This window comes from Microtus oregoni, unplaced genomic scaffold (assembly GCF_018167655.1).
Source record: "Microtus oregoni isolate MIOR12 unplaced genomic scaffold, Mior012 000005F_ref0000423, whole genome shotgun sequence".
Taxonomy (NCBI): Eukaryota; Metazoa; Chordata; class Mammalia; order Rodentia; family Cricetidae; genus Microtus; species Microtus oregoni.
In genome coordinates, this window is record NW_024543064.1 from 38,775,775 (window position 1) to 38,800,121 (window position 24,347).

General features: G+C 44.7%; 1 protein-coding gene across 8 annotated transcripts in view; it reads left to right on the forward strand.

Annotated features, from left to right (window-relative positions):
- The window catches only part of Elavl4 (ELAV like RNA binding protein 4), a 136,644-nt gene that overhangs the window by 106,945 nt on the left and 5,352 nt on the right, over positions 1-24,347 (forward strand). For 7 of the 8 annotated variants that reach the window (XM_041651761.1, XM_041651759.1, XM_041651764.1 and 4 more), the window contains exons 3-6: positions 6,863-6,966; positions 20,186-20,339; positions 21,872-22,097; positions 23,677-23,715. In XM_041651761.1, coding sequence (XP_041507695.1) covers positions 6,863-6,966; positions 20,186-20,339; positions 21,872-22,097; positions 23,677-23,715 — 523 coding nt within the window. The remainder of the gene's footprint in view (positions 1-6,862; positions 6,967-20,185; positions 20,340-21,871; positions 22,098-23,676; positions 23,716-24,347) is intronic. The other variant, XM_041651766.1, reaches the window with a different exon arrangement.

The following is a 24,347-nucleotide window of genomic DNA, read 5'->3' on the forward strand; positions in this document are numbered from 1 at the left end:
GCTTGTTGTTTTCTTCCATGTTTCCAGGGAACTTAACTGTACCTGACACAAAGCAGGTGCCCACTAAATGCCTTTGGGATAAGTTTGGGTTTGGAATTCAGTCCTCGAGTTGGGATGTCATTCCTTTCGGGGGTAAACCCTCTCAAATGCTATCCTTTATGCAAAGCTCTTCTGGGTGCCTCTTCCTTCAAAAATTCCTCCCTTCTCTGCTCAGTCAGAATTGGTATCCAGTGTACAGCTTTATTTATTCCAGGATATCATTGGTTCTTAGACTTGCATTTCTTCCATGTAAGGAGCATCCTAAAGCCGGGAACAGCTCAGGGTCCACCTATGGTGTCCAGCTCTTGGCAGAGTGTCCGGTCCATGTGAATTTGTGTGCGTATTTGCTCCAGTGTAAAAGAGAAGCCTCAGGATCACTCTTCACTTTGGGGGAAGTTAGGGCCTCCTGGAGGAGATATTGTCACCTAGACACCGGTGAAAAGTAACACCTGTCAGGGTGTGCAAGACAAAAGACACGATACCTACTAAGCGTCTGCTAGAGGCCAGACGCTTTACATGGATTGTCACATATAAAGCTCTTGCTAGCTCCTTGAAGAAAGGAATATTAGTGCTATCTTCAAAATCAGAATACCAAGACATCGTCAAAATAAGAATATAAAGTTTGAGGACAAAAAGAAATAGCATATATTAATAAAACTTGAGAATGCTCTCATGGGAGCTTGCCTTCCTTGTCCCCATTTATAAGATGTGTGGTTTTGCCAGAGACCAAGGCAGGGGAAGGTTAATTACACATAGTATTAACAGTATTCAAAACTGAGACCCACATCTAATGCAACTTGCCATTGAGTCTGATTCTTCAATGAGCACTTGAACCCCTCAAGGAGCACGTGGAGAAGCAGGTGCTGATTCTGGAGCTTTGGGGTGGCACCTGAGGCTTTGCATTTCTCACAGACCCTAGATGATGCCAGTGAGGCTGCTTTGGGGACTGTGCTTGAAGTAGCAACATTGCTCGGTCTAAAGCAACTCTGTCAACTGCCAAAAGGAAAGAAATCCTCTGGCTTGCTGGCAAGGCCCCCGGGTTTTTAACAGAGAAGCTGAGCTTCAGGCTGAGCAACACTGTTAAATCCCTGAGGACGCAAGGAGGGAGACAGCCACAGTTTCAGGACTCCATGGTGCCCCTATCAGCACAAGAGCCGTAGTGAGAGCCAACGTACCCCCTCAAGACTTACCAGATACCAGACCCTTCTAGGCACTTGAGCTGAGGTCAGCTGTGGAGAGAAGGCATGATCTGGAGTGTCACCAGAGGGGTCATACAGGACTAGCCCTGACTACCAGCCCCTTGACTTTGGACAGGTTTTTTTATCCACTTCTTAAACCTTGTTTTTCCTTATGTGTACCATGGGCCCGATGATGCCCATTTCACATGGGATTAAATGAGGTAACGTGAGTAAGCCATTTAGCACAGTGCCTGGCACCAAGTGTCACTGAATAAATTATAACAGCTATTAGTCCCCATGTTCATATAATCCCTGCAGTGATCCTTTGATTACGGGGATTAGAGGATTATCTCTCTTTTTCCAGACAAGGGAACAGGCTGAGGAAGCTTAAATGACTTAGCCAAGGTTATCCAGCAAGTGTGGTTATGAGCCACACGCAGGTTTATACACACGGTGGCGGGCACACACTCTCTGCCTCTCTTTGGGGTATGTTCAGACAGACTCTGGGAACGACATCTCAGAAGTGGCAGTGGGGGCATCCTGACTTAGAGTTGAGTGCTGCTAACCTGGTGTGTGAATTATTGCCAAGCAGGTGATCTTAAGGTGACCGGGGGGGGACTTTATCATGTGCTATGAACACCAGGATTTCAGCTTGAGCTAGGGGTTCTGATGATCACAAAAATTCCTTACTCAACTCGGAAGTTTCCAGCAACAGCAACTGCCCATCTGGCCACCCCCTCGGGGGCTCTGCACATGAGAGGAGTCAGTGTGAGGTTTCTGGAGAAGGCTGCTTCTCACAGGGAAAAAGCGAAGTGTGCAAGCTGGCAGTATGGAAATGCTGAGGCTCCTTCAGGCGGCTTTTCTACTGCTGTTGTTGGCCATGAGTTCAGAAGGATTCTAGGGCCCTGAAGAGCAGGGAAAGTTCAGAGAAAACAAGGCATTTTGATGAGCTGTGATTGGACAGCTTCTAGCACTTGAATGCAATAAAAATGCTTAATACAAACTACATAAAACAATTTGCTTTTTCTGAAATAAGTCAAAAAAAAGCCTCAGTTGTTCATAACATCTTATTTTATGGCAACAGCAAACAGGATTGAGAGCCAAAAGATTGGCAACTTATAGTCCAAGAGCCAAGTTCGGCCACTATCTGTTTTTTCTCGATAAAGTTCTATTGGATCACAGCCACTCTTTGTTCCAACAGTGTCTTTGACTGACGCACAATGGCATGATTGTTGTGACAAGGACTGTGACCTACCAAGCCTAAATCGCTCCCTATCTTACCCTACACATTAAAACGAACAAGCAAATGCCTACGCAAATCTAGATTGCAATTCAGTTTTGTGATGTTCAGAAAAATTATAATTTTCTCTGACCTTCCATTCCCTCATTTCTGTAAAATGATGCTTTTCTCTCTTCACATAGAGTGGGTGTGAAAATCCAATGTAATCGAGAGTGGTTGGGAGAGCATTTGTACCCTCAGAATCACTGTGGATTTGGGACACCTTCTGTCCTTCACTTGATCTGTGTTTGAGAAGAATGCACTCCACCCAGTGAGCTCATAGGTTCCCAGTGCCCGACTTGGATATATCAGTATCTCCTTCCTCATGAACGCAAACTTAATCCCCCAGTTACTTCCTCTTGCCTCTTCCTCCAAATATGCAAATGTGTAGGGTTGGTACAAGTGCACATGGTGATTCTTGTACTGCTTAAACACCTGCCAAGGACCTAATATGTTCAGGGATATAATCTTTCATGCGCTAATTCTTGTGAAAAGGACTGTTTGGTTCCTAGAGGGATAGGTTTGATATAAAATTATATACCCAAATAGAAGTGTTTCCTATCATAGTAGGACATAAAACAAAAGAAAATTTTCTCTTTCCTTGTGTGCAAATGCCCATGCTTTATCAAAACAAAAATATTCAGGTTCAGAATCAAGTGAACAGCTTTTTCAAAACAAGAACCTGTTTAAGCCAAAATACATGGAAGTGCCTTAAGCTCTGGCTATTATGCATACAGTTTTCTCTTGAAACTACATTTTGCATTCTAAGTTTCTATCCCAAACTATCTAGAATGCTTCCTCTCCATGCATGGTAAGTGGAGATGCTTCCCCCACCAGCTGGACAGGACTGCTTGAAGCTGATCAGATGTGGGCATCAAGGAGCTAGATCCTGTAGCCTACAGTTTTAGAGACAGTCTTCCTTTCCCACTACCTTGTTTCTTAAATAAAGATAATTTAGTAAATATAAACTGGATGGCTGTTCAACTTGTGATCAAAGTAAACATAAATTTAGAACAAAAATCAGGTTTGATATTCTGTTCTTAGAATATTGTTGCTCTATCATTATGCCCAAATCTTGTTACCATTGATAATGAGAAAAGATGTCACTATTTGAAAAAGGAGACAAAAAAGAAAATGACTGTTATCTATGGATTGCAGATACATGCACATACTCCAGGCCCCAGGCTGTGTCCCCTGAGCCCTGGCAGGGTGGCAGCTCTCACAATCTCCATGCAGAAAGCACTGGCATTCTTTATCAATGTATTCCATCTTTATTTGTCCATGTGCACTTACAATACAGAACTGCTGAACCAAAACCCACCACTAATGTATGGCCACCAAAGTTCTTGCTCATTTTACTCTCCCCAACTATTAAAATAGATTCTTTTAAAAAAAATGTAGCTTGGGTTTTTTTATAATTTCTGCTCTGGGACTTAATCTTCTCCAGAGCATTTATAAAAGAGAATGCTTAGATCCATGAAGCATTTATATTAGACATAGCTGGACTCCTGTGATGCTGGGAGGCATATGTGAAGAAAGCCTGTTCATGAACTAGGCTAACCGCAGGCAGCTTCATTGTGCAGCCGAGTTACCTCCTATCTTCCAATTCACAGGCAAGTTCCTCCATCTCTGGCCTCTTCTTCAATGCAGTGTTTCAGAGTTTGCAGTTGATTTTGTATCAAGGAGAATCTTCCTTTATGAAGTTACATTGTTCTGGGTTTTGGTTTTCCCTGGAGAATTTTTGTTCTTGATGCTGAATGAAGTCTCTAAACCCGGGACAGGAGATGATAGCACAATAGTGGTAATTATAGTCAGGAGCCAGGGAGACTGTCGATTGGGAAATGGTACCGGCTGCTGGGTTGATGTCACACATCTTGCTGGACTGGTTTCCTTTCACTCACTTGACCTTCAGAACCTCCTGGGACCTGGGCCTGAGTTTTCCTTCCTCCAGAAGCAAGATCTAAAACAGATAAATCTAGAGTGCAAAAATTGTACTTACTATTACCTGCCTTGTTACCCATTAATATGTGAGAGATTTTACAAAGAAACATAATATAATGGGAACAGATATATTTCATCACCTTGAAGAATACAGAAATTTTTAGAGTGAGTCAGGTCTACTATTAGCAGTTAACCAGTGAATGTTTCATTTCTATTTTTTCATATTCTGTTTTAATCATATATAAATTATATTAGGCCGGAAAATGACCTATTCAACCTCTTTCCTAGAACTCCTATAGCAAGTTTGTCATAGACATAATTGCTTTAAAGATGTCCTTTAGAAGCAGTTCAACTTAGTGCTTAACTGGTTTTTTAAAAATTATTATGGGAATATTATATATGCAAGACAAATATGACTGAGATATTTGCATGATGAAAATAGATTTAATTAGGTGGATTTCGTTAGGCTTGATGAGGTGGAGACAAATTTAGGATAAATTATATTTTAAACCAATGAAATTAGTTCTCTCATATTTATGTATTTGTAAAATAGAGTTTCTGGGAATATGTGGCAGGGTCTTGTAATACCCATAACAAACTCTCTCCTTCTCCTTCTCCCTCTCTTTCTCAACACATACACACACACAACACACATACACCACACACACAACATATACATACACATATACCACACACACAACACACATATACACCCCACACACACACACATACACCACACACACACCAAACTTACAGGATAAAATGAAAAGAGAAGGGTCACAGTAAGTGTGCCCATGCCTCATGCTCTCTCCTCCCTCTTAGGAAGTCACTAACTCCAGTTGATGACAAGCCTGCCTGCCTGCCTGCAAAGTTTGTCTCTGTCTTTCCTGCTCTTCAGAAACAAAGGAATGACCTAATGGAAGACGTTGCCTTTAGGATTCCCACTTGAGGAGCAAATGTCACTGAGTTTTCTCTCTGTTCTCTTTGCTTCTATCCTGTAATGATAGAATAGATACCCATTTTCTGATCCAGAACTCGACTTGTTTTCCCAGGTTCCCTCCTACAACCAACACAAACACAGACATTTACCAGCAAACAGAAGCTGTTGGAAACATTTTTTTGGCTGCTGAAATGGGCTCCCGTCACCGGGATGTGGCAGGCTTTTTGCTGTATTATCTCTCAGTCCTGGCCCCAGTAGGCTAAAGAGAGCTTTATGTAATCGGTCTTCCCTGACGTATGATGTCCTGTCATTTTCCTCCCCTTCGGCTCTGCTGCCGCCCACAAATCAATAACATTGCCTGAGAAGTTCGAGCTGGTTCTGCAGCCACCACAAGCTCTGTGTTTCTTAAAGGGTATGTCAGAGAATGTAAAGTTTCCTAATGATATTTCTGGCTGATGACACATGGAAGAGCTGATGGACTATTTATAATCAGTGGCACGATCGCAAGTACATTATTTTTATTTCACTTAGGGGGGAGCCCTGTCACTTGCTACCTCTTTGTAGACAACTTGATATCATCTCTACCTAAAGTAGCTGCATCTTCCTCGCGGAGTGCATTAGTGCTTTACCCTGCGCCTTGGTTCTTTCTGGTAGAAACCCTTGCCCTTCTTTTTTTCATTGTTCTTTGGCTCTGGGGATGATGAGGGCAAAGAACGGTTTGTAGCAACTGCTCTAAATTCTGGCCGTGCCTGCATGCTTCACTAAAAATGTCTCCAGTTCTCACGGCTCAGGTCCTTCTGCACCCCTGAGTGTGGGTGTGGCAGGCATGACAAAAGACACAGCTACTGAGTCCACCACGTGTCCCAATTTTACAGGACTAAGCAGAGTACAGCCATCCTTTGTTGAGCACCTACTATGGTCTAGGCATTGTCCTTAGAAGGCATTTTATGTACATGACCTCACTAAACTCTCTCAAAATATGCCCAAGGTAAGTGCTGTTATCTCCAGAGAAGAGATCTGGAGGAAATGGAGGGTAAATGACCTATCTCCAAAGTGACCCCATTGATAAGGAAAAGTCCCAAGACTCTGAGCAAATGTCTCTTAACAAACTGTGCATGCCGTCTTTCTATTCCCTGGTACGGTCTTTTCCTGATTACGTTGCCACTTGTATATATCAGGTGGAGTATTCAAGGGTATTTACTGTTTTTAGATTGGATGATGAGAGCTCCTATGAGTTCAGAGCCCACACCCATAAAGAAAATCTGTGGAATTGGAAACCTCTCATCTTAGGGTGAGTCCCAATGACAAGGACTCACAGGCCAAAGGAGGGTTTTACAGGACAGTGGGGGAAGTTTTGCTTCTGCAAAAATATTGAGCTCTCTCTCCCTCCCTCCCTCCCTCCCTCCCTACCCCTCCCTTTCTCTCTCCCTCTCTCTCTTTCTGTCTGTCTGTCTCCCTATCTCTCTTTTTTTAATATTTCCACAGGACAGAGTTTAGGGTATGGATTTGTTAACTATATTGATCCAAAGGACGCAGAGAAAGCCATCAACACTTTAAATGGACTCAGACTCCAGACCAAAACCATAAAGGTAAGAGGCGATGCACCATCTTCTGATTGAGAAGGTCCTGGTGAAATTTTAGTCTGTGGGTCTAGTAAGTCCAGGCTATGTGGGAGACAGAAGTGGTGTTCTTTATTTACTCAAAGAACATTTACTGTCCACTCTGCTTAGTAAGCGACATGAGCCGTTACAAAATAGAGGGTGAGTTGCGGAGGGGAGGGACCAGGAGCTATGACATCTCTAATCCAGAAGGCAGACTGAGGTCTGGCCTTCATGACTCCACAAAAAAGACCTGCCAGCCTGACTCCACACAGATGGTCACAAGCAAGCAGAAGAAACTGAGGCAGGCAAACTGTCCCAGGTATGAATAGTGTGGCCTAAGTTGGGATGGCGCTGATGAGGATGGGAAGTAGGCAGGACCACGTCAGGAGATCTTATGTGCTGCCTGAGCAGCTGGGCTTTTCGGTATGGATAATTAGGAACCTTCCCTTGGAGACTGGGATGCAGAAAGTCACCTGTAAATAAGCACAGTACCATCAGAAGGGCAGCTACGATTAGACTGATGAAAATGTAGTTAAGAAACAACAAAAATTAGGTGAGCAGATAATAGCTCAAAAATCATTGCTTTAAATAAAAAAAAGGAATCAGTAAGTAGAGGCTACTTCTCCGAGTAGAAGGTTTCTGGGGCTGGACTGCAGCGCTCTCACCTCAGACTTCTTGTATGGATCCTTTGACAGGACGCTGCCTGCCTTGGGCATCCAGTGATGGTCTCTTGGATGGCACTGCGTCCTCCTCGGTCTCCCTTCCCCTTTTTCCCCCCACTTCCAGGCAGCATCCTGTTTAGGGGCAGCTGCCAGCCGATTAATGAGTCCCATCCTTCATAGCCTATTAAACGGCAGGGAGGTGTCTCCTGGGCGCTCTTATCCTCACGGCAGCAAGCCTGACACAAAGTAGGACAAAAGAGAAGCCTCTCCCAGAATGGAATTCTATAGATGGCACAGCTCTCCGCATCCAAAAACACAAACACAGAACCTTCTCTGACATCTGGGCTAACCAAAGAGACTAGCAGTATAAGATAGTCTTGGCTGGAAAGAAATAAAAACAACAGAACCTTTCTCTTCGGGGACACTTTAGGTGATTACTTTTCTTTTTAAGCAGATTTAGTTTTGCAATTGTGTTTAGATTATTTCTTAAAAGTTATTGTTTTCTCTGATTTCCTACAGTCTGTAGTACACAAAGACCCCGAAATAAGCCTGATTTAAGGCTACCTCTGACATGGCTTAGCATCAGTTCCTAAGAATTCTCTAGGGGGGAAATAAAAGTTGTTTAATTACGGCATAGTCCTTGGAGAGCCAGGAAGATTAATTTCTTTCAAAGAAAAAACACACATATTTTCATACTCTAAGTCAAGAAAAGTGTTCCTGTCACTTGATTCTGATGAGGCCTTGTTGCATTGAGAGCTTTTTGTGGGCCTGACTGATTGTGTGTGTGTGTGTGTGTGTGTGTGTGTGTGTTATCCAATTCAATATTAGAATGTCAAATGTTTATTTTTCCCTTGGCGGACATACTGACCTTGAACTGAGAAAGGTACTTTTCTTTCCTCTGTGGTTTCCTTAAAACCCAAACCCTTTTCCGTTTGGGATCAAATCACCAACCATCAGCCTGCCTTTTATTTTTTCAAAGTCTTTCATAAGATCCCTGCAGTTTCCCCCAAAGACTGATTGGGCCCAGCGTTTCTAGTCTTCAGAATGGTTCCATGGTCCATCATACCGTCAGATGCTTTATCTAAATGGATCTTGGAGACAAGGAACATTGATTATTTTCTTTCTGTGACGAGCTGGTGTACTTCTTTCCCTTATCTCTATCCCCTTCTCTGTCCTCCCACCCAGCCCAGGCTCCCCCTGCATCAAATGCTGCTAACACATTTGCACCCAGCGGAAATGTGGACTTCTGAGACACTGTAGGATTCAAAATGCATGATGCCACTGCTAAATCAATAATTTCCATTCTCTGCTATGGATGAAAATTTAATGTGCAAACCTAGGGATTTCAGCCCTTTCATTAAAGCAGTTTATTTGCCATACTAAAAATTAAGTTTGAGTGATAGGTTCCTTTATTAACTTTTCTTCCCTTTCCTAAAGGGACACAGTGTTTAAGGTAAAAATCATATTAAAGGGAGGGGGAAAAAAGCAAACCCTTTTCATGTGCTGTTAATAGTCTCATCATTTATTAATTTCTTAAAATTGCTTTTTATGCCTTTCAGGCCACTGTTTACTTCCACTACTTCAGTTTGCTTTGATAAGTGACGTGAGATTTATCTCTTTACTCCTGACTCCCATGAAGGAATAGACAACTTGTCTATCTGGAGAAAAACAAACAACAACAAAAACCACAAACCACACATATCTATGGAAGCATGCATTATAGAGATCTTGGGACCATCTAGTACAAGTTGACAAACTTGGTCAAGTGTGTGCTTGGACAAGGATGTCACATATCTGATAGCACAGAAAACACATCAGTTTAAGTGTGATAGACAAACACATTAGTGGCAGAAAATGAAGAACGAACCCCTACGTTAATGATTAACTGCCAGATTCAAGGATAGTTTCAGAGATAGGGGTTAGTGGAGGGCAAAGAGGGCAGCTATTCCCCGATGATGGTCATGATGGTCATGATGATGATGATGATGGTGATGATGATTTTGATGATGATGATGATGGTAGTGGTGGTGGTGGTGGTGGTGGTGGTGGTGATGATGATGATGGTGGTGGTGGTGGTGATGATGATGATGATGATGATGATGGTGATGATGATGATGGTGATGATGGTGATGATGATGATGGATGATGGTGATTCTGAAGGTGTTTAATTCAGATCTTCAGTTGTTCAATAGGAACTGAAAGCTAGATTTCTTTTATGTCAGATCTCTGAATTTTTAGAGGCCATAAACAAAAACAAAGTAAGAATTATGAAGGGAAACCAAACATAATATAATAGCTGACCTTTGTAAGTCAGTTTTAACCTCTGTGCCTGAGATTTAAATATGGCACCATTGCTTTTGCCAGATTTCAGTGAACATCCGGTTACCTGCTACTAGTGGGAGGTATCCACAAAAGATGCTTTCCTATCAACAAAATCCATTGTCCTTTTATTAAGGAGGCTGTAAGAGGACCATCTGAACACTGAGGGCATGTGAACAGCAAGGCCAGACCTCTGGCAGAGAAAGGGCATGGTGTGTGAATTACACCTTCAATGAGTAGCTACAAATGGGGACTCCAGAGGAATTGTTCTTTAGATTAGATTTCTTTCAAGGGAGAAGATTCTACCTGGAGACCAGGCTTCAAGAGGTGAAGTCCCCGCCTAGAGCCTCACAGCTGTCAGTTTAGCATGGGTAAACATGCGCTAGAGGGGAAACGACAATAAACAACAGTAATGCTAGCCTACTTGGAGTGTTGATGTCGTGCCCGATAGGAACGCTTGTTACCGGTTAATCTTTGAACTATCCCGGAGTCAAGTGCTTTACACACTTCATTGCTGTTTCTAAAAATAGTCCGGTAGGAAGGTGCTATTATCTCCTTTATGCTAATGAGGAAACTGAGGCCCAAAGAAGTTCAGGAGACAGACCTAGGCTCACACAGTGGGTAAATGACAGCCGGAGTATTTTTAAAAATTTTTAAAAATAATTCTCTGTCAGTGGGTCCTTAGTGTTGGAATGTCAAACTGCCTGTTTGCCCAGCAGCATGTGAGCCTTGGGAGGGTGTGTGGGTGGGTATTTTGGCTCTGGCCACACAAGGGTTAATTCCCTGGCATGGTAAGAAGATACAAAAGGCAAATAAATCTTCATACATGGACTTATGGTCCAGAACATTTGTCATTAATTTGAAGACACACTGCACTTTTAACTTCTCAAGACCTTGCTTTCCGGGCTCTACGGCCTTCCATTTAACTGAGCTATGATGGCAGTGATCTGGAAGTTCTCCAATCCAGGTGTTTCATGGGGCCATGGAGTAACGTGGACCATGGGCTAGCCACAGGGGAGCTGATTTGCCTCACTTAGTGCTTGGGGTGCTAATTGTTAGTTTTTCTAGCATCTCTGAGAACACTGAGAGAACAGGCTTTGGGTTCTTGGAAATGATTTCCTAATACCCCTTGACAACTGATGCCTATCTTAGCCGACTCAGAAAAGAGCAGTTTCCCAATTTCCACAGTCGCCCCAGCCTCTCAGGAAGAAATGCTCAGTTGAGTCCGCTCACCTGTGCTTCAGGTCCTTGTCGCGTTAATTAAGAACAAACAGAGTTGGGACTGGGTGTCATGGCAATTCCACCATCAGGAGGCAGAGAGATTATTATGAGTTCAAGGTCAGCCTGGGCTTCATAGCCACGTGGAAGGAGCACAAAGAGAAGAGAGAAAATGGGAAAGGGGAAGAAAGGAAGAAGCCTCAAAACAGAAGTAATCCAAGCAGGTTTGTTTGGACTGATCGTTGAGTCACCTGAGAAGCATTGGTAAAACATAGTCTAACTGGGATTTGAAGGCTTGGCGTCACTTCTACTAAACCTTTCAGTGATGAAGCTCCCCTTAAGGCTTTAATCTAAGAGTGAGAAGCAGCCTTAGAGAGGTGTTCACCGCTTGCTCTGTCCCTGAAGGTTCACTCCTGGCAAGGCAGTGGTGATGGGCACTTAGCCGTGCAAGCTGCAGTGAGGCAATTGAGGGATCGAGGCTACAGGGGTTCCCGTTGGCCGTTGGAGGGGCTGTGTGAGGTATGAGTGGGAGTCAATCTGGTAAAATAAGTTCCAGGATGGTCCTCTGTTGTGTGCCTTGTGGAGTGTTTAGCCTCAAACCAGCATTTTGCAGGGGGCTCTGGTAGGTTTTATCAGTCTTAGATTTTGGTTGGGTTTTTTTTTTTGGTGGGGGGGGCATGTTTTTACTGCCTAATATGGAATGTGTGTGTATGCATGTGGTATATGTGTGTATCTGTATTTGGGGTTTTTCTTCATGGAATTATATGATTATAAGTGACTCTATGACTTTTTCTAATAATTACATGAAGCCTTTTTCAAATGATAAAAGTACAACTTGATATAACAAAACATTTCCCGAGCACAGCTCTTGTGCAAACTAGGGTGTGAGCAATCTCAGCACCAGGTCGTAGATTAAGAGGGTTGCCTCTGCCACTCCGAGTGAACCCCTATGGGCTGGCACTGTCAGATAGAGGTGGGAAACAAGAAAGGCACCTTATCACTAGGCAGCAGCCCAGGTCTTCAGAGAACCTGACGAGGAAAAAGGCTGCTGGATAGAGCTCTTCAGAGGGACCTTTCCTTCTCCTCTCGGGAGGAAGTGGGCTGGTTATTCTGCCTCTCCTGTAAGGATGCTGCCGAACGAACGATCTCAACATTTTCTCTTTGTTCCCCTAATTGCACTAGCAGTGCCTCTGGGGGATCTCCACACTCGAGCTTAGCAGGATCCCTTTCACTCTGCCCGCTTCTCTCCCTTGCCAGGGGTCATGAGCAACGGTGTTTCCTCCCTCCCCACTTCCTCCGCTATCCACCTGCCTCACTAAAGGCTTCCATTCCGCTGAGGCATCTTTTCTTTGCACTCGGCATAAGCAATTATTTCTCCTATCACGGCTCTTAATGCTTCCCGGAGAGTTAGCAGATCATTTTTTGCTGACGGATATCACCCCACCCAGAAATAATAGCCTGCCTGCTTCTATCTTGTTAATAATAAAAATGCATCGCTACCCCATCGTGGCTGCATCTCGGAGGGGGCAGGAACTCTTTGCTGTCAAGGTCAGCAAGGACACTGGGGCCACTGAATCCCCAAGGAAAGGGCCAGAGATAGGCCAATGAAACTGGAGATGCCCAGTTGCACCGGTTGTACTAGCTGCCACCCCCTCTCTAGTGGGGGAATGCATTTGCTGCTCTGATTGCAGGTGCCCTGTCAACTTTCTTTGAGTGAATTATTTCAAATGCATACAGATATAGAGGGTTGTAAATAGAAACAGCTCTGCCTTCTCAGCCCACTGAACTTGATATGATCCCAGCATTTTGAAGGTCATTCTCAGTGTTCTGAGTCTGGATTACAAAAGAAAACAGAACAGGTACAAGTTGGGGGCACACTCAAGTTTTCAGAAGTGCCTGGGTGAAATTCAAGGACATTCGCAAGAGTTAAAGAAGCCAATGGTGTGATGTGAGTGCCTCAAAAAAAAATCACACAAACCAGAGTGCACTTGTTCAAGCACACACACATGGGGGGGGGGGAGGTTGGGATTATTTCTCCACATTAGCGGAAACACTGGACCTCTCCTGCCCAAGTCCACCTGATATCTTGTGTCCCATTTTCATCTCGCTGTGTTAGAGTCCTGGCATTCAAATGCTCTTCAGAGGTGAATGGCAAAGATGAGAAGAGGATTGTGCGTCCATATATCTCCTCTGTAATGGTTGCCGTCCATCCTCCTGGAAAGAAAATTCTGCAGTGAGGCTAAGGCATTGCTTCAACCTTGCATCTAAAATAGCTGGGAAGAAAACCTATATAGCTATCAGTACAGGATAGGCCTTGAATAGGAAAGAGGCCCTTCATCATCAGAGCCATTCAAATGGAACCTGTCCAGATAATGTTCCAGCATGAATTCTGACTAGATGAGCCCGTATGCCCTCCTAGCTCTGAGATGCCACAAGTTTGCATTGTTTCCGGGCCTGAAACTGCTCAGTTCAATGTCGTCGCCACTAGCTCCATGGATTATTTGAGTTAATTAAATAAAACTTTAGCTCCTTTGTCACATCCAGACTGTTTGAAGTGTGTGGTAGCTATGTGTAGCTAGTAGTGACCATCAAACATGATGGGTATCAAATGTTTTACTGATCCCAGAAAGTTCTGTGAGGTGATGGTGGCCTAGGACATCTGTGACCCTGAGGACAGAAGAGTCAGCTCTGCATAGTAATCATGAGGCTCAGGACAAGTGGACTTGTCTGCTAAAGACCATAGAGCACCCAGCCCTCCTTCCCTTTCCCTTTTTGTCCATTCAAAAGAACTCTGAGTTAAGCTCTGTTGTAAAACTGTATGCGATGACCTTCGGGAGCTCACTTTCCTTCTTGAAACGTACGTCCTCTTTGGAGGTGGTTCTTCCCAGATCTAATAGTCTAATAAAATATTATGGCATGGCTGCTCCAATTTGGTACCCTCCCAAGAAGAGTAACAGTTTGTGCCAAGAACATGGCTTTTATTTCACTGTCCCGAATGGTGTGGCCTAGTGGAAAGATCCCAGAACTTTGAGTCATAGCCGAGTTTGTCTTAGTTCAAATGACCTTGGCAAAGTACTTGATCTCATTGCACCAGAGTCTGTCATCTGGAAAATGGCAATACTGATTTTTCATGTGTAGGCGATCATGGCTTTCAGCACTCCCAGGGATAAAGATAAGAAGGGTCATCCCTAAGGTGAATGACAAGTGCGGGGGGTTGGGGAGTAGACCCTTCCTCTATCCTCCTGTTTTGGGGTGCATTAAAAGAGAGTGAATCTGACTCTCACTGAGGCACAGACAACAGAGTCAGGAGCCCTGGATGACAGGGAGTAGTGTAGAGTTTCCAGACAGCTGTCACACTCCTACCCGTCTTCCATGAAGCGGGAGACAGGGGTTGCAATTTGGTGGGGAGGAATGTGGTTCCTGTCTGGCATCTGCTCTTCCCCTAACCATGGCGAGATCCATCTCCGCATCTCCCCTCTCAGAGGCTGCAGTTAGAGAGAGCTTTGTATTGAGTATGCACCTTCGACAGTCTGGTAGATTTTTCTCGGTTGTATGGCCTAGCCTTTTACAGACCAGCCTGGTAGATTTTTAAAAAGGAGTTCCAAGATGCATGAATCTATGATCACAACTCTCCTAAGAAGACATCTGCCCTACTGTGTGTCAGATACGCTTACGGTACCTTTAGGTCCTGACTCCATGGTCCGTCCTTTCCATTTGAGTCAACCCCGGGAAAGTGTATGAAATCCACTCACTAACGTGAATTCTACAGTTAGTTTCAGTTGAGCCTCTGCCCTGGCAAAGCTTTGAAACTAGATGTGGAAGTGAGTGTGCTGAGTTGGTCACCGTGTGCACCCTGGTGGGGCAGGTCAGGCTTTAGGTATGGTATGATAGCTGTGGCCACTGAGATAGACACTTCCGGTAGCATTCAAGGAAAGAATAGTCATGTATGCCTGGGCTTCATGGAGAACATGGCTAGGCCTAGGAGGGTAATCAGGAATTCATTTTGTTATGAGGACAAATACACAGCAAGAACAAAGGCATGGAGATAGAAACTTTCCATACACATGCAGAAACCTGCCACTGTGTCTTTGTCTGAAGTGAAGCATAGCATGCATGCAGAGGTCAGCAGGAGATGGGAGGTCAGGCCAGATGCCAGGGCCAGATGCTCTGAATGCCTTGGGAAAGGGTTCAGACTTCCATCACAAGGTGTTTAAGACACCTTCGAGAGTTCTGAACAGGGAAAAGTGCGATGAGATCCAACTGCATCCGAGAGGCCACCATGAGGCTCTATCCCCAATATTCTTTAAGAATACATTACGGGGTGGCAGGTGCAGAGAGGAACATAAATGCTGGAGCCGCAAAGGTAGACACCTGTCCTGTTTATGAGGATGGCTGCACCCACAGGCACAGAGGTAAACCGATCCTCACAATCAAAGCTGTTGTTTCCAGGAGTCAGCTGGCCGCTCTCTGCTCTCCCTGCTCCCACAGGCGGGATTACAGGTCCCTAGAAGGGCTTGTTCACAGAAGCCCTGGTACCGCCCTGGTACCGCTAGAGTCTCTCTCTACTGCCATTCTCCTGGTTTCTTTAGAGTGAATGTTCCCTGGGGACCTGCCTGCTCTGAGGAGTTTGTATTCACTCGGAGAATAGGGTGTTAAACAGACTGGGGGAAATCTGCAGCTTGATCTTCAAATAATGAAGCCTCTGCTAGACTGGCAGCCCTGCATGTCAGGAACTGCTGTACACATTTCTGCTCCCCGGTGTCTAGAATAAAGCCCGTTTACATAGCAATCGTGGCAAAGTCACAGTTTATTGAGCACTTACTTTGGGGCCAGTCTTTGTGCCTAGGAATCTTACATGCAAATGACTCTCTTCGAGGGCTTCTAAGCTATGTTACTCAAGGGATGCCACTCAGCGAGGCACACAGTCACACATCTGGAAAGTGAACAGGATTCATATCTCTGAAGCTCCCCACCCCCAAAGATGTTCTTAACCTCTCTATATTTTTCCATTCTATATTGGGATCTCCATTTCAGTTAAAGTAACATAAATATAAGCTTTGCAGTAACTTGTTTCAAAATGTGGTTGCCTAACAGGCGTTTTTTTGTTTGTTTGTTTTTTGTTTTTTTGTTTTGTTTTTTTTTTTTTTTGACAAGCACCTGTCAAAGATGAAGGCTAATAAGAACAGGAAGGACATCCCTGCGGTCTAGAAAGAAGGCTTTGCAGCAGCCAGTGATGGCCAAGGGTAGTGTAGGATCTTCATATAATTGTGACCTTCACGTTCTCAGCCCTTCTTGAGTACCTCTCGAATTTTCGAGGCCACTTCTAGTACCACGGCTCTCGTTTATTATTATTACATTCTTTTTGTGTCGGGTAGGGGGACTGCAAACTCATAAGAAGAGAGATCTGGAGCATGTGGGAATGCTAAAAATCTCTGTCAGTATTGTCTGTGAAGTCACCTGCCTTCGGGCCACCTTTACCCAAAGAGGAGTGGCTTCTTCACTCACAGGCTTCGTCTAGAAACAAGAACTGTGCTGGCCTAGAAATGCCAGTCTTCTCGTAAGACATTGTGGATGAATAAAATGAGCAAGATCTGATGGTTCAAGGCAAGAGGAATTCTCCAGGGCACTGCCGATAGCATGGGAAGCCCTGAACTCTAGACCACCAGCTCAAGAGGGTCAACATGTCACCAATACAGTCCCTCTGCAAGGGCTGAAGGTGACCATTTGGGGTGCATGTTTTAGTTGAGCAAAGGGCCTGACATTTGCAGTCCTTTTGCTGGAGTTTACCAAATGTTTGAGGAAAGCTAAAAGGTTTGGGTCTGAAGATGAGCATTTAGATGCCAGACTGAGCAAATCATTTTCCTGTCACATTTGCCTGGTCCTCTCCTCAGAGGTATTACACAGAGTCTAAAAGAACAATAAGCCGTGGCTCCAAATAGAGGAGAAAAGCTGAACAGGGCTTAGGCTGGGAGTAGAGCGACCCAAATACTGCTTGCCTTTAAATCTGCTGCTGCCTTGTGGCTGGGCCAGTCTCTGGGGAGCAGTGGCTGTAATTCTCCCAGCTCAGCTGAGATTCTGTCTCAGGATCACCTTTGGGAGAAATGGCTTTGATTGATTGTTCCACTGACTTTCTAGTGCCAACTCTGTTTGCCCAGCCAAGTCTGCCCTAAACGTGCTCTTTTCTGGACCCCAGCTTTAGCAGCCCCAAACTGGTAGAAATCAAGGTCTTTGCTATGTGCTGTACAGCCATTGGGTAGGAGAAAATATACACTACTGGGTGTCTTCCTAAGCCTTTGACTGCCCTCAAAGCAGAAGGTTATTACAAGTCACCATTTCCTCATCTGTCTTACGTATCTCACTACAGCTCTGTCTTCTCCTTGGTCCTTCTAACCCTCCACTCACCCTTCCCTGTGTTTGAGTCACACTAAGCTATAACCTTGACGTGACACCCATCTTGCGACTTTGCGACAATGGGTCACTGTGTTTGCCCCTCCGTTCTCCCATTCACCCCGTATTCATTTAGTAAATCCTACGAGGCACATGTCGTCTCTGTTGAAGGTGAACAGATGCCTAGTTTGTGCTGTGTTCCCATCACACAGAGCACATCCTCCAGAAGTCTTTGCTAAGCCAGGAGATGCCTCGCTCTAAAGCAAATTTCTCTTGGTTCTTCCAACCTCAGGCACTACAGAGTAAGAAGCCTATCTTAGTTCTTCTCTTAGTGAGGGCACACAGCTATGACTCTGGGTACATGGCTCCATGATCATTTTAGTGGACAAACCAAGCTATAGTTAACTCTGAAGAACCCCAAACACCAGCATCGTGCATCATGAGCTGTGGGTATTCATTCATTTCTTTTTCAGTATGTTTTGTACCTTCTTCAGGTTTGGGGCTCTGTGTTGAAAGGTGGAGCCCCAGACACATATGCACGCACCTCAAGAAAACCATGAGACTAGATGGTGAGTTGAGATCAGAATGAGTGGACCACTAAAGGGATCTCAAGGTGAGGCAATGCCAGACAGAGAAGGCTGCCAAAAGAAGCTGGCATTTGAGCTCGGCCTTAGATCTGGTCTCTTTCCCCCTGAGTAAAAGCATGCAGCGAGGAAGCTGAACTTTAAAGGAACTCAAATTTATCCAGATAACATCAGTAATTGGCAAAGTGAGACAAGGTAAACCTTATTACTGGGGACAGATTTCCTCCTTCCTACCATTGCTTCCTCCTGAATGAAAAATAGTTCCACTGTCTTGTAACTTGTTCTTGTCCCATAGAGGACTGGGGTAGGAGCTCCGTATAACAGACTGTTACATGGAGTTCTAGATCCTTCAGCTCCTTGGCCCCCAGTGCACACAGATATCTACCATGTAAAAGCCATTCTTTCTCTTCCTTGTTTTGGGAAGATGTGGAGCATACAGAGGCCTCCTTGGCCACCCATGGATTTCTAGAAGATGGAGATCTGAAGGCAGCTGCCTGACTCCATCAGCGAGAGGAGGCTAGCAAGGCAGATTAGTCATTCACGTCATTTTATGTTGAGTCAACATCTATTTTTAGGTATAGAACTCGTAACGGGACCTAGTGTCCCTGTCACAGAAAGGTGGAATGTGCCGTGAGTAAGGGGTCGGCTCATCCTTCATCTTCTCTCTGTACTCATTTTCTTTGCCTGAAGAGTTCATAAATAAAGCCCACTCTGCTGTTCGAGGTTTAGCTCTTAATGTCAAAGGTCTGGCTTAGGATGACATCTGTTGTGGAGCCATGCTTCTGTGTACACACACAATCACACACACACACACACACACACACACACATCACACGCATGCACATGCTCACACTCTCGCTGTAATGGATTTAGCAGGTCTCCTGAATCTGTTATATAGATTAACTGAAACTGCCAGCTCAAAGTGTGAAGGCATATAGGTCCCTTCCTGTCCACCGTTGTCAGATGTACTCTGAAATGAGTGTTTTCATCATCTATTCTGAGCCCTATCCGCCCCAGAAATAGCTTTAGCAGGAAAGTGCTTTTGTTAGACTAGCTGTAAATTATATTTCAAATGTCTGATGTTGTTTTCTTAAAAAAATAAATAAATAAGTAAATGAAAGTCTAAAATTAATGACTGCTGGGGTTTGCTTTGCTTATGTGTACTGCTAAAGATTTGGCTTTTTGCAGATGGAATTTCAGATCTGTTTACACTTCTGTGTTAGCTTTTTGGGGAGGAAAAAAAGCAGTTGAGAGATCTGGGAGAACAAATTTACAAAGTCAAACTTATTATAACCACTGGTGAGGCTCTTTTCCCGCCCACTGCCCTTCCCCTCCCTCTCATCCACTGTGCCCCTGTTTTTTTGTCTGTTGTAGTTTTATCTGCCCTGCTTCAAAGTTCGAGGCAACTGCTCCTTCCAGAGGTGACAAGGTCACAGTCCTTGCAGAGGTGACAAGGTCACATATCAGCTTTAACAAGCAGATGTTCACTCAAGCCCCATTGCACCAGCACTTTGTCATTTTGTCATTCAGCGAGACCTCGTGGGGACAGATTGGAGCAGCACAATAAAAAAAAAAAAAAAAATCCTTACAGAGAACCGGATCACTTTTATGCTTTGGATAAGGGAATGGGGGCAGGGAGGAGGGAATGGAAAGAAATGTGCAGAGCAGAATTTCATGGGCTTTTTTTTTCTTTTTGGTTTATTCAAAGATTATTATGTGTTGGATACAGTAAATCATCTATACTCCCACATCCAGGAGGTAAATCTTCAGAACTTCACGCGTGGGTAGTACTGCATCTAACAGCTGCCATACAGTAGCTGTTTGTTCCACACTTACAGACCCTTATCTGTGCATTTGTTTTAAGTTCTGTTGACAAGTCTCCTCTGGTTCATCTCCTGTTGTTCTCCTGTTACTATTCCTATGTGAGAGCCGTGGGTCCTAAGGACAGATAAGGGACTGTCATCTCAGTTGCTTCTTCAGTCTCCACTCTAGGGATGAACGCCCGTGATGCATTTTGCACCTCCCGCCTTCTCCTAGGTGTCGTATGCCCGTCCGAGCTCGGCCTCAATCAGGGATGCTAACCTGTACGTTAGTGGCCTTCCCAAGACTATGACCCAGAAGGAACTGGAGCAGCTTTTCTCGCAATACGGTCGCATCATCACCTCGCGCATCCTGGTTGATCAAGTCACAGGTTACGTGTTTCTTTGTAATTGCTTCCCCTAGGTATCTTTGCCATGTTACCCACAGAAGCAGGTTCATGGATGTTGAAGGTGAGGAGGTGGACCCTGAACAGGCAGTTTCATGGCCCTTGCACATGGACTACCTAAATTTAAAATGGGCCGTCCTGAGACGCCAGAGTCTCCACCATGGAAATACAGCTGAACTACTTGGTAGAGTCATAAAAGAAGATTTGGGTTTCAAGTTAAGAATGGGGTTCTCTGGCCTTCAAAGCCCTTCAGCTTTCAGCCAGTGTGTAAAGCTGTACATACAGCTCTAGACCCAGATCACAGTGATGTAGAGTTAGAAGAAGCTGCTTTAGTCTACACATTGCTAGTCATCCAAAGTAGGAGGTCCAATTTTAAACCGGCAGTGCATGTGTATGATCCCAGTTTATGGTGCTAGGGTTCTTTGTCCATAAGAAAGAAACCCAGCCAGCATCTCCCAGCCTTCAAGAAGGAGATGTAAGGTAGCTTGGGCTGTACTATCAGTGACAGTGTCTTTGGCGTTTTCCTGATTTGATCCCAATTTGAAATGTCTCCCCTGAGAGTAGAGTAAACACGCATGTTTACTGTTTGATTCATACGGCCATTTCCCAGGGGTGTTGACTCCATCTCAGACACTGTGCAGGGAGACACTCCGGACCAAGGATAAAGAACCTGCCCTCACATGAGTCCAATGTAACAGATACTTGCTAGGGACTCTCCAATCCCCTGAGAGCTCAGAAGGTATACTGTGCCTCGTGGTGATTGTTGGAAAGGCTACATGGTAGGGGCAATTTTGGAACAGAGCTTTGGAGAGTGATTCAGTTTCCGTTGGGGAAGGGGAACGGAAGGGATAGATAAAACATTCTAGATGCAGAGGACAGTATATTCCAAGGTTTGGTGTTAAGAAAGAATACAGCCTGTTCAATCCAGGTTAGGGTGGCCAGTGTTAGGTTTAGTAGGAGATATGAGACCAGATTGCCAAAGGCAATAATTGGTACCTGAAAAGTCTGGATTTTATGTGCCTGTAGCAAAGATGCAGGGAAGAGTAATTTGTAGGCTTTATTTGATTCTGTTTAAAACAACAAAGACTAAGTGGCCAGCATAAAGTACATCAGTCAAAGGGATCCAAGGAAGCACAGAGTATGTTCCTAAAGGGTGCAGTGTGTGGTAAGAGGTTGCTTTTCCAGTAAACGACAGTTCCGGGTATGAGGTAGGGCAGGCACTTTGCAGAACTAAACAGTGTTGGGTGGTCAGTTAAAGTAACTAAAGGTAGGTGGGGACTGGGCAGGACAATACAGAGGCCTAGAGGGAAACGCTCCGTATGTCCTGGGGGTTAGCAACATAGGCGCAGAGCTATGCTGGTAGAAGTGCACACAGACACCTTTTGGTGAGTGACAGAGATTCAAGGAGCTGGCCTCACAGATGAATCGAGTCACCACAAAACATCTACAGGGCACCTCCCAGGGATACCTACCAACCGTTTGTGCGCTCTTTACAGATGCTCTTTCTCCTTCCCCAGGAGTCTCCAGAGGGGTGGGATTCATTCGCTTTGATAAGAGGATCGAGGCAGAAGAAGCCATCAAAGGGCTGAATGGCCAGAAGCCCAGCGGTGCTACAGAACCGATTACTGTGAAGTTCGCCAACAACCCCAGCCAGAAGTCCAGCCAGGCCCTGCTCTCCCAGCTCTACCAGTCCCCTAACAGGCGCTACCCTGGCCCTCTCCACCACCAGGCTCAAAGGTTCAGGTAGGCATGCCTGCTACTCACTACAGCATCACCAGTATGGAATGGCGCATGGCCAGAAAACATGAAGGACAGAACAAGGCAAACAGCCTCTGCCCCACCCAAGCCATCACTATGGGACACTCCCCAGAGCATCATTTGCCACTCCTACAAAATACAAGAGGACCATTCACTCCTCCCAGCCCTCTCCCAGCTTGTCACTCTGACTATTGGTTAAACTTGGAATTCATTAGTAGAGGTCTCTGTATTTAGCCAGACAGAAGGATCAGTTTCAATGGAGCTATTCCCTGAGATGTGACCATGTGCAGCCGCTCAGAGTTAAGGCAGGGTAGACTTGCCAGGAGTGTTTGTCCTCGCCTCTTTTCCTAGGTGACTGCCCAAATCCAGGGGAGGAGAGACCCTCTTTAGTATTAATTTAACTCCCTTAAGTTCCATACTCTGGGAAGATAAAAAGGAGGATTCATCTATACCTTACCATTGTTATCTCTGAGTACCCAACCCCCAGAAAGTCCCTGGTACAATGGACAGTTCCCTGGGGGACATTCCTGAGAGGTGGATTTTTCCCAGGAAAGCAGCTAGACTTTAACCAGCCTGTGTTGTGCAGGGAGAAGCATGATCTTGACCTCCCCTTAGTAAACCCTAAGCGAATACCATATTCTACCCATGTACCAACTTCCCTTTAATGAAAAGGTTTTCTTCCTTGTCAAACCTCACACAAGAAAATAGGGAGTCCTCTCTGTGATAGTAACCGTGCACCCGGCCACAGTGGGGGAAGAAATTGGTCTCTTCATGTGTCCTCCTATGGCCCACGACTCTGAAATGGTTAATGATTTCACAAAGGGTCCGAGCCGTCTAATTTCTGTTTTGTGTGAAAGCACATGTAGTATTTATGTAAAAAGCCTTTCCAGCAGGCTTCTAATGGTCGAAACTATGGTTACTGCTGCCTCATGGTGTGAATAGCTTGTTCCCAAGTAAGGCAGTGTGTATGAGGAAGATTACAATATAATGACATTTTCCTAGGAGGCACGGCTTTGGGGCCGTACGTAGTAAGCCATTTTTTGTTTCCAATCTTAGCTCGCAAAAACGCCCTGCCTTCCAGATTGTGGGTGTGGCCAGCTATAGCGAAAGCAGCTGGACTAACAGAAAAGATCGGTCATTTGTGTAGTCCGTGGTCATGTGTGGTCAACCAGGGACAGAGAGACCTTTGCTTACAAGTTTAGTTGTAATAAAAAGTAAACAATTTAAGAACACCCCCGCCCCTTTTTAACCCTTTCACCGACAGCATAAAAGTAAATCCACACAAGTGTTCTGAGAGATTGCGGGGAGGGGACTGAATTAATTCAGACCTTGAAAGAAAATGGAATTCATTCAATACTTGCTTTAGAGCCTAGAACTGACCTGGACATGAATTAGTTACAGTCGGAAAACAGGAAAGAGAGAACTACCAGAAGCTAGTCTCCTGAGCAGTGGGGAAGTTGTCGAGCTTTTCTTCTTTGAAAATGGAGCATTCTTATTAATAGTTCCATTGAGTGATCTTGCCATCTGTGAGGCATTAACCCAGAGACCCTCCTTCTCTTTGCAGGCTGGACAATTTGCTTAATATGGCCTATGGCGTAAAGAGGTAATTAAAACTCCACAGATTGCCAGATGTCCGTATTGGCACAGACTGGGGCTAGAATTTTTTTTTTAATTCACTAACTTTACTTTTTTTTTTAATTCTTCCTTTTTCTTCCACCAGCATGTCAAATTCTTAATTTTAATTTTGGACCTCGGTTAATTTTGTTTCTTTTAGGGCACACAAAATGTATTTGTGTGTTTTACCCTTTCTTTCTTTCTTTCTTTCTTTCTTTTTGCAGGTGGGCTTTCCCTATGGTTCAGGTGCCACAGCTACCAAGCCCTGAGTCATCTGATCTAGTCCTGAATGGCTTCCCTTGAAGAGAAAGCCCTGACTTTTCTGGCTGATTTTACAAACTTGCTGAGCACCTGTTTTGCATTTCTGATGCCAGGATTCAGTTTAAGAGGGCAGATCCCAGAAAATCAAAATTAGAACATTTGCTAATCACGGCTGAAAATCTAGTGATTTTTCAGGGGGAAAAATAACTTTATGCACTACAAGCCCTGGCCAAATAGTGGCTTTTGGGCCCCCACCCCCACCTCGGGGTGCGTTGTAAGACGCATCCTGAGATGAGTGTATTGAGTGTATCTGTGTGCACCTCAACCAGGGATTTCTGTTTCTACAGGTTTTAGCCATTA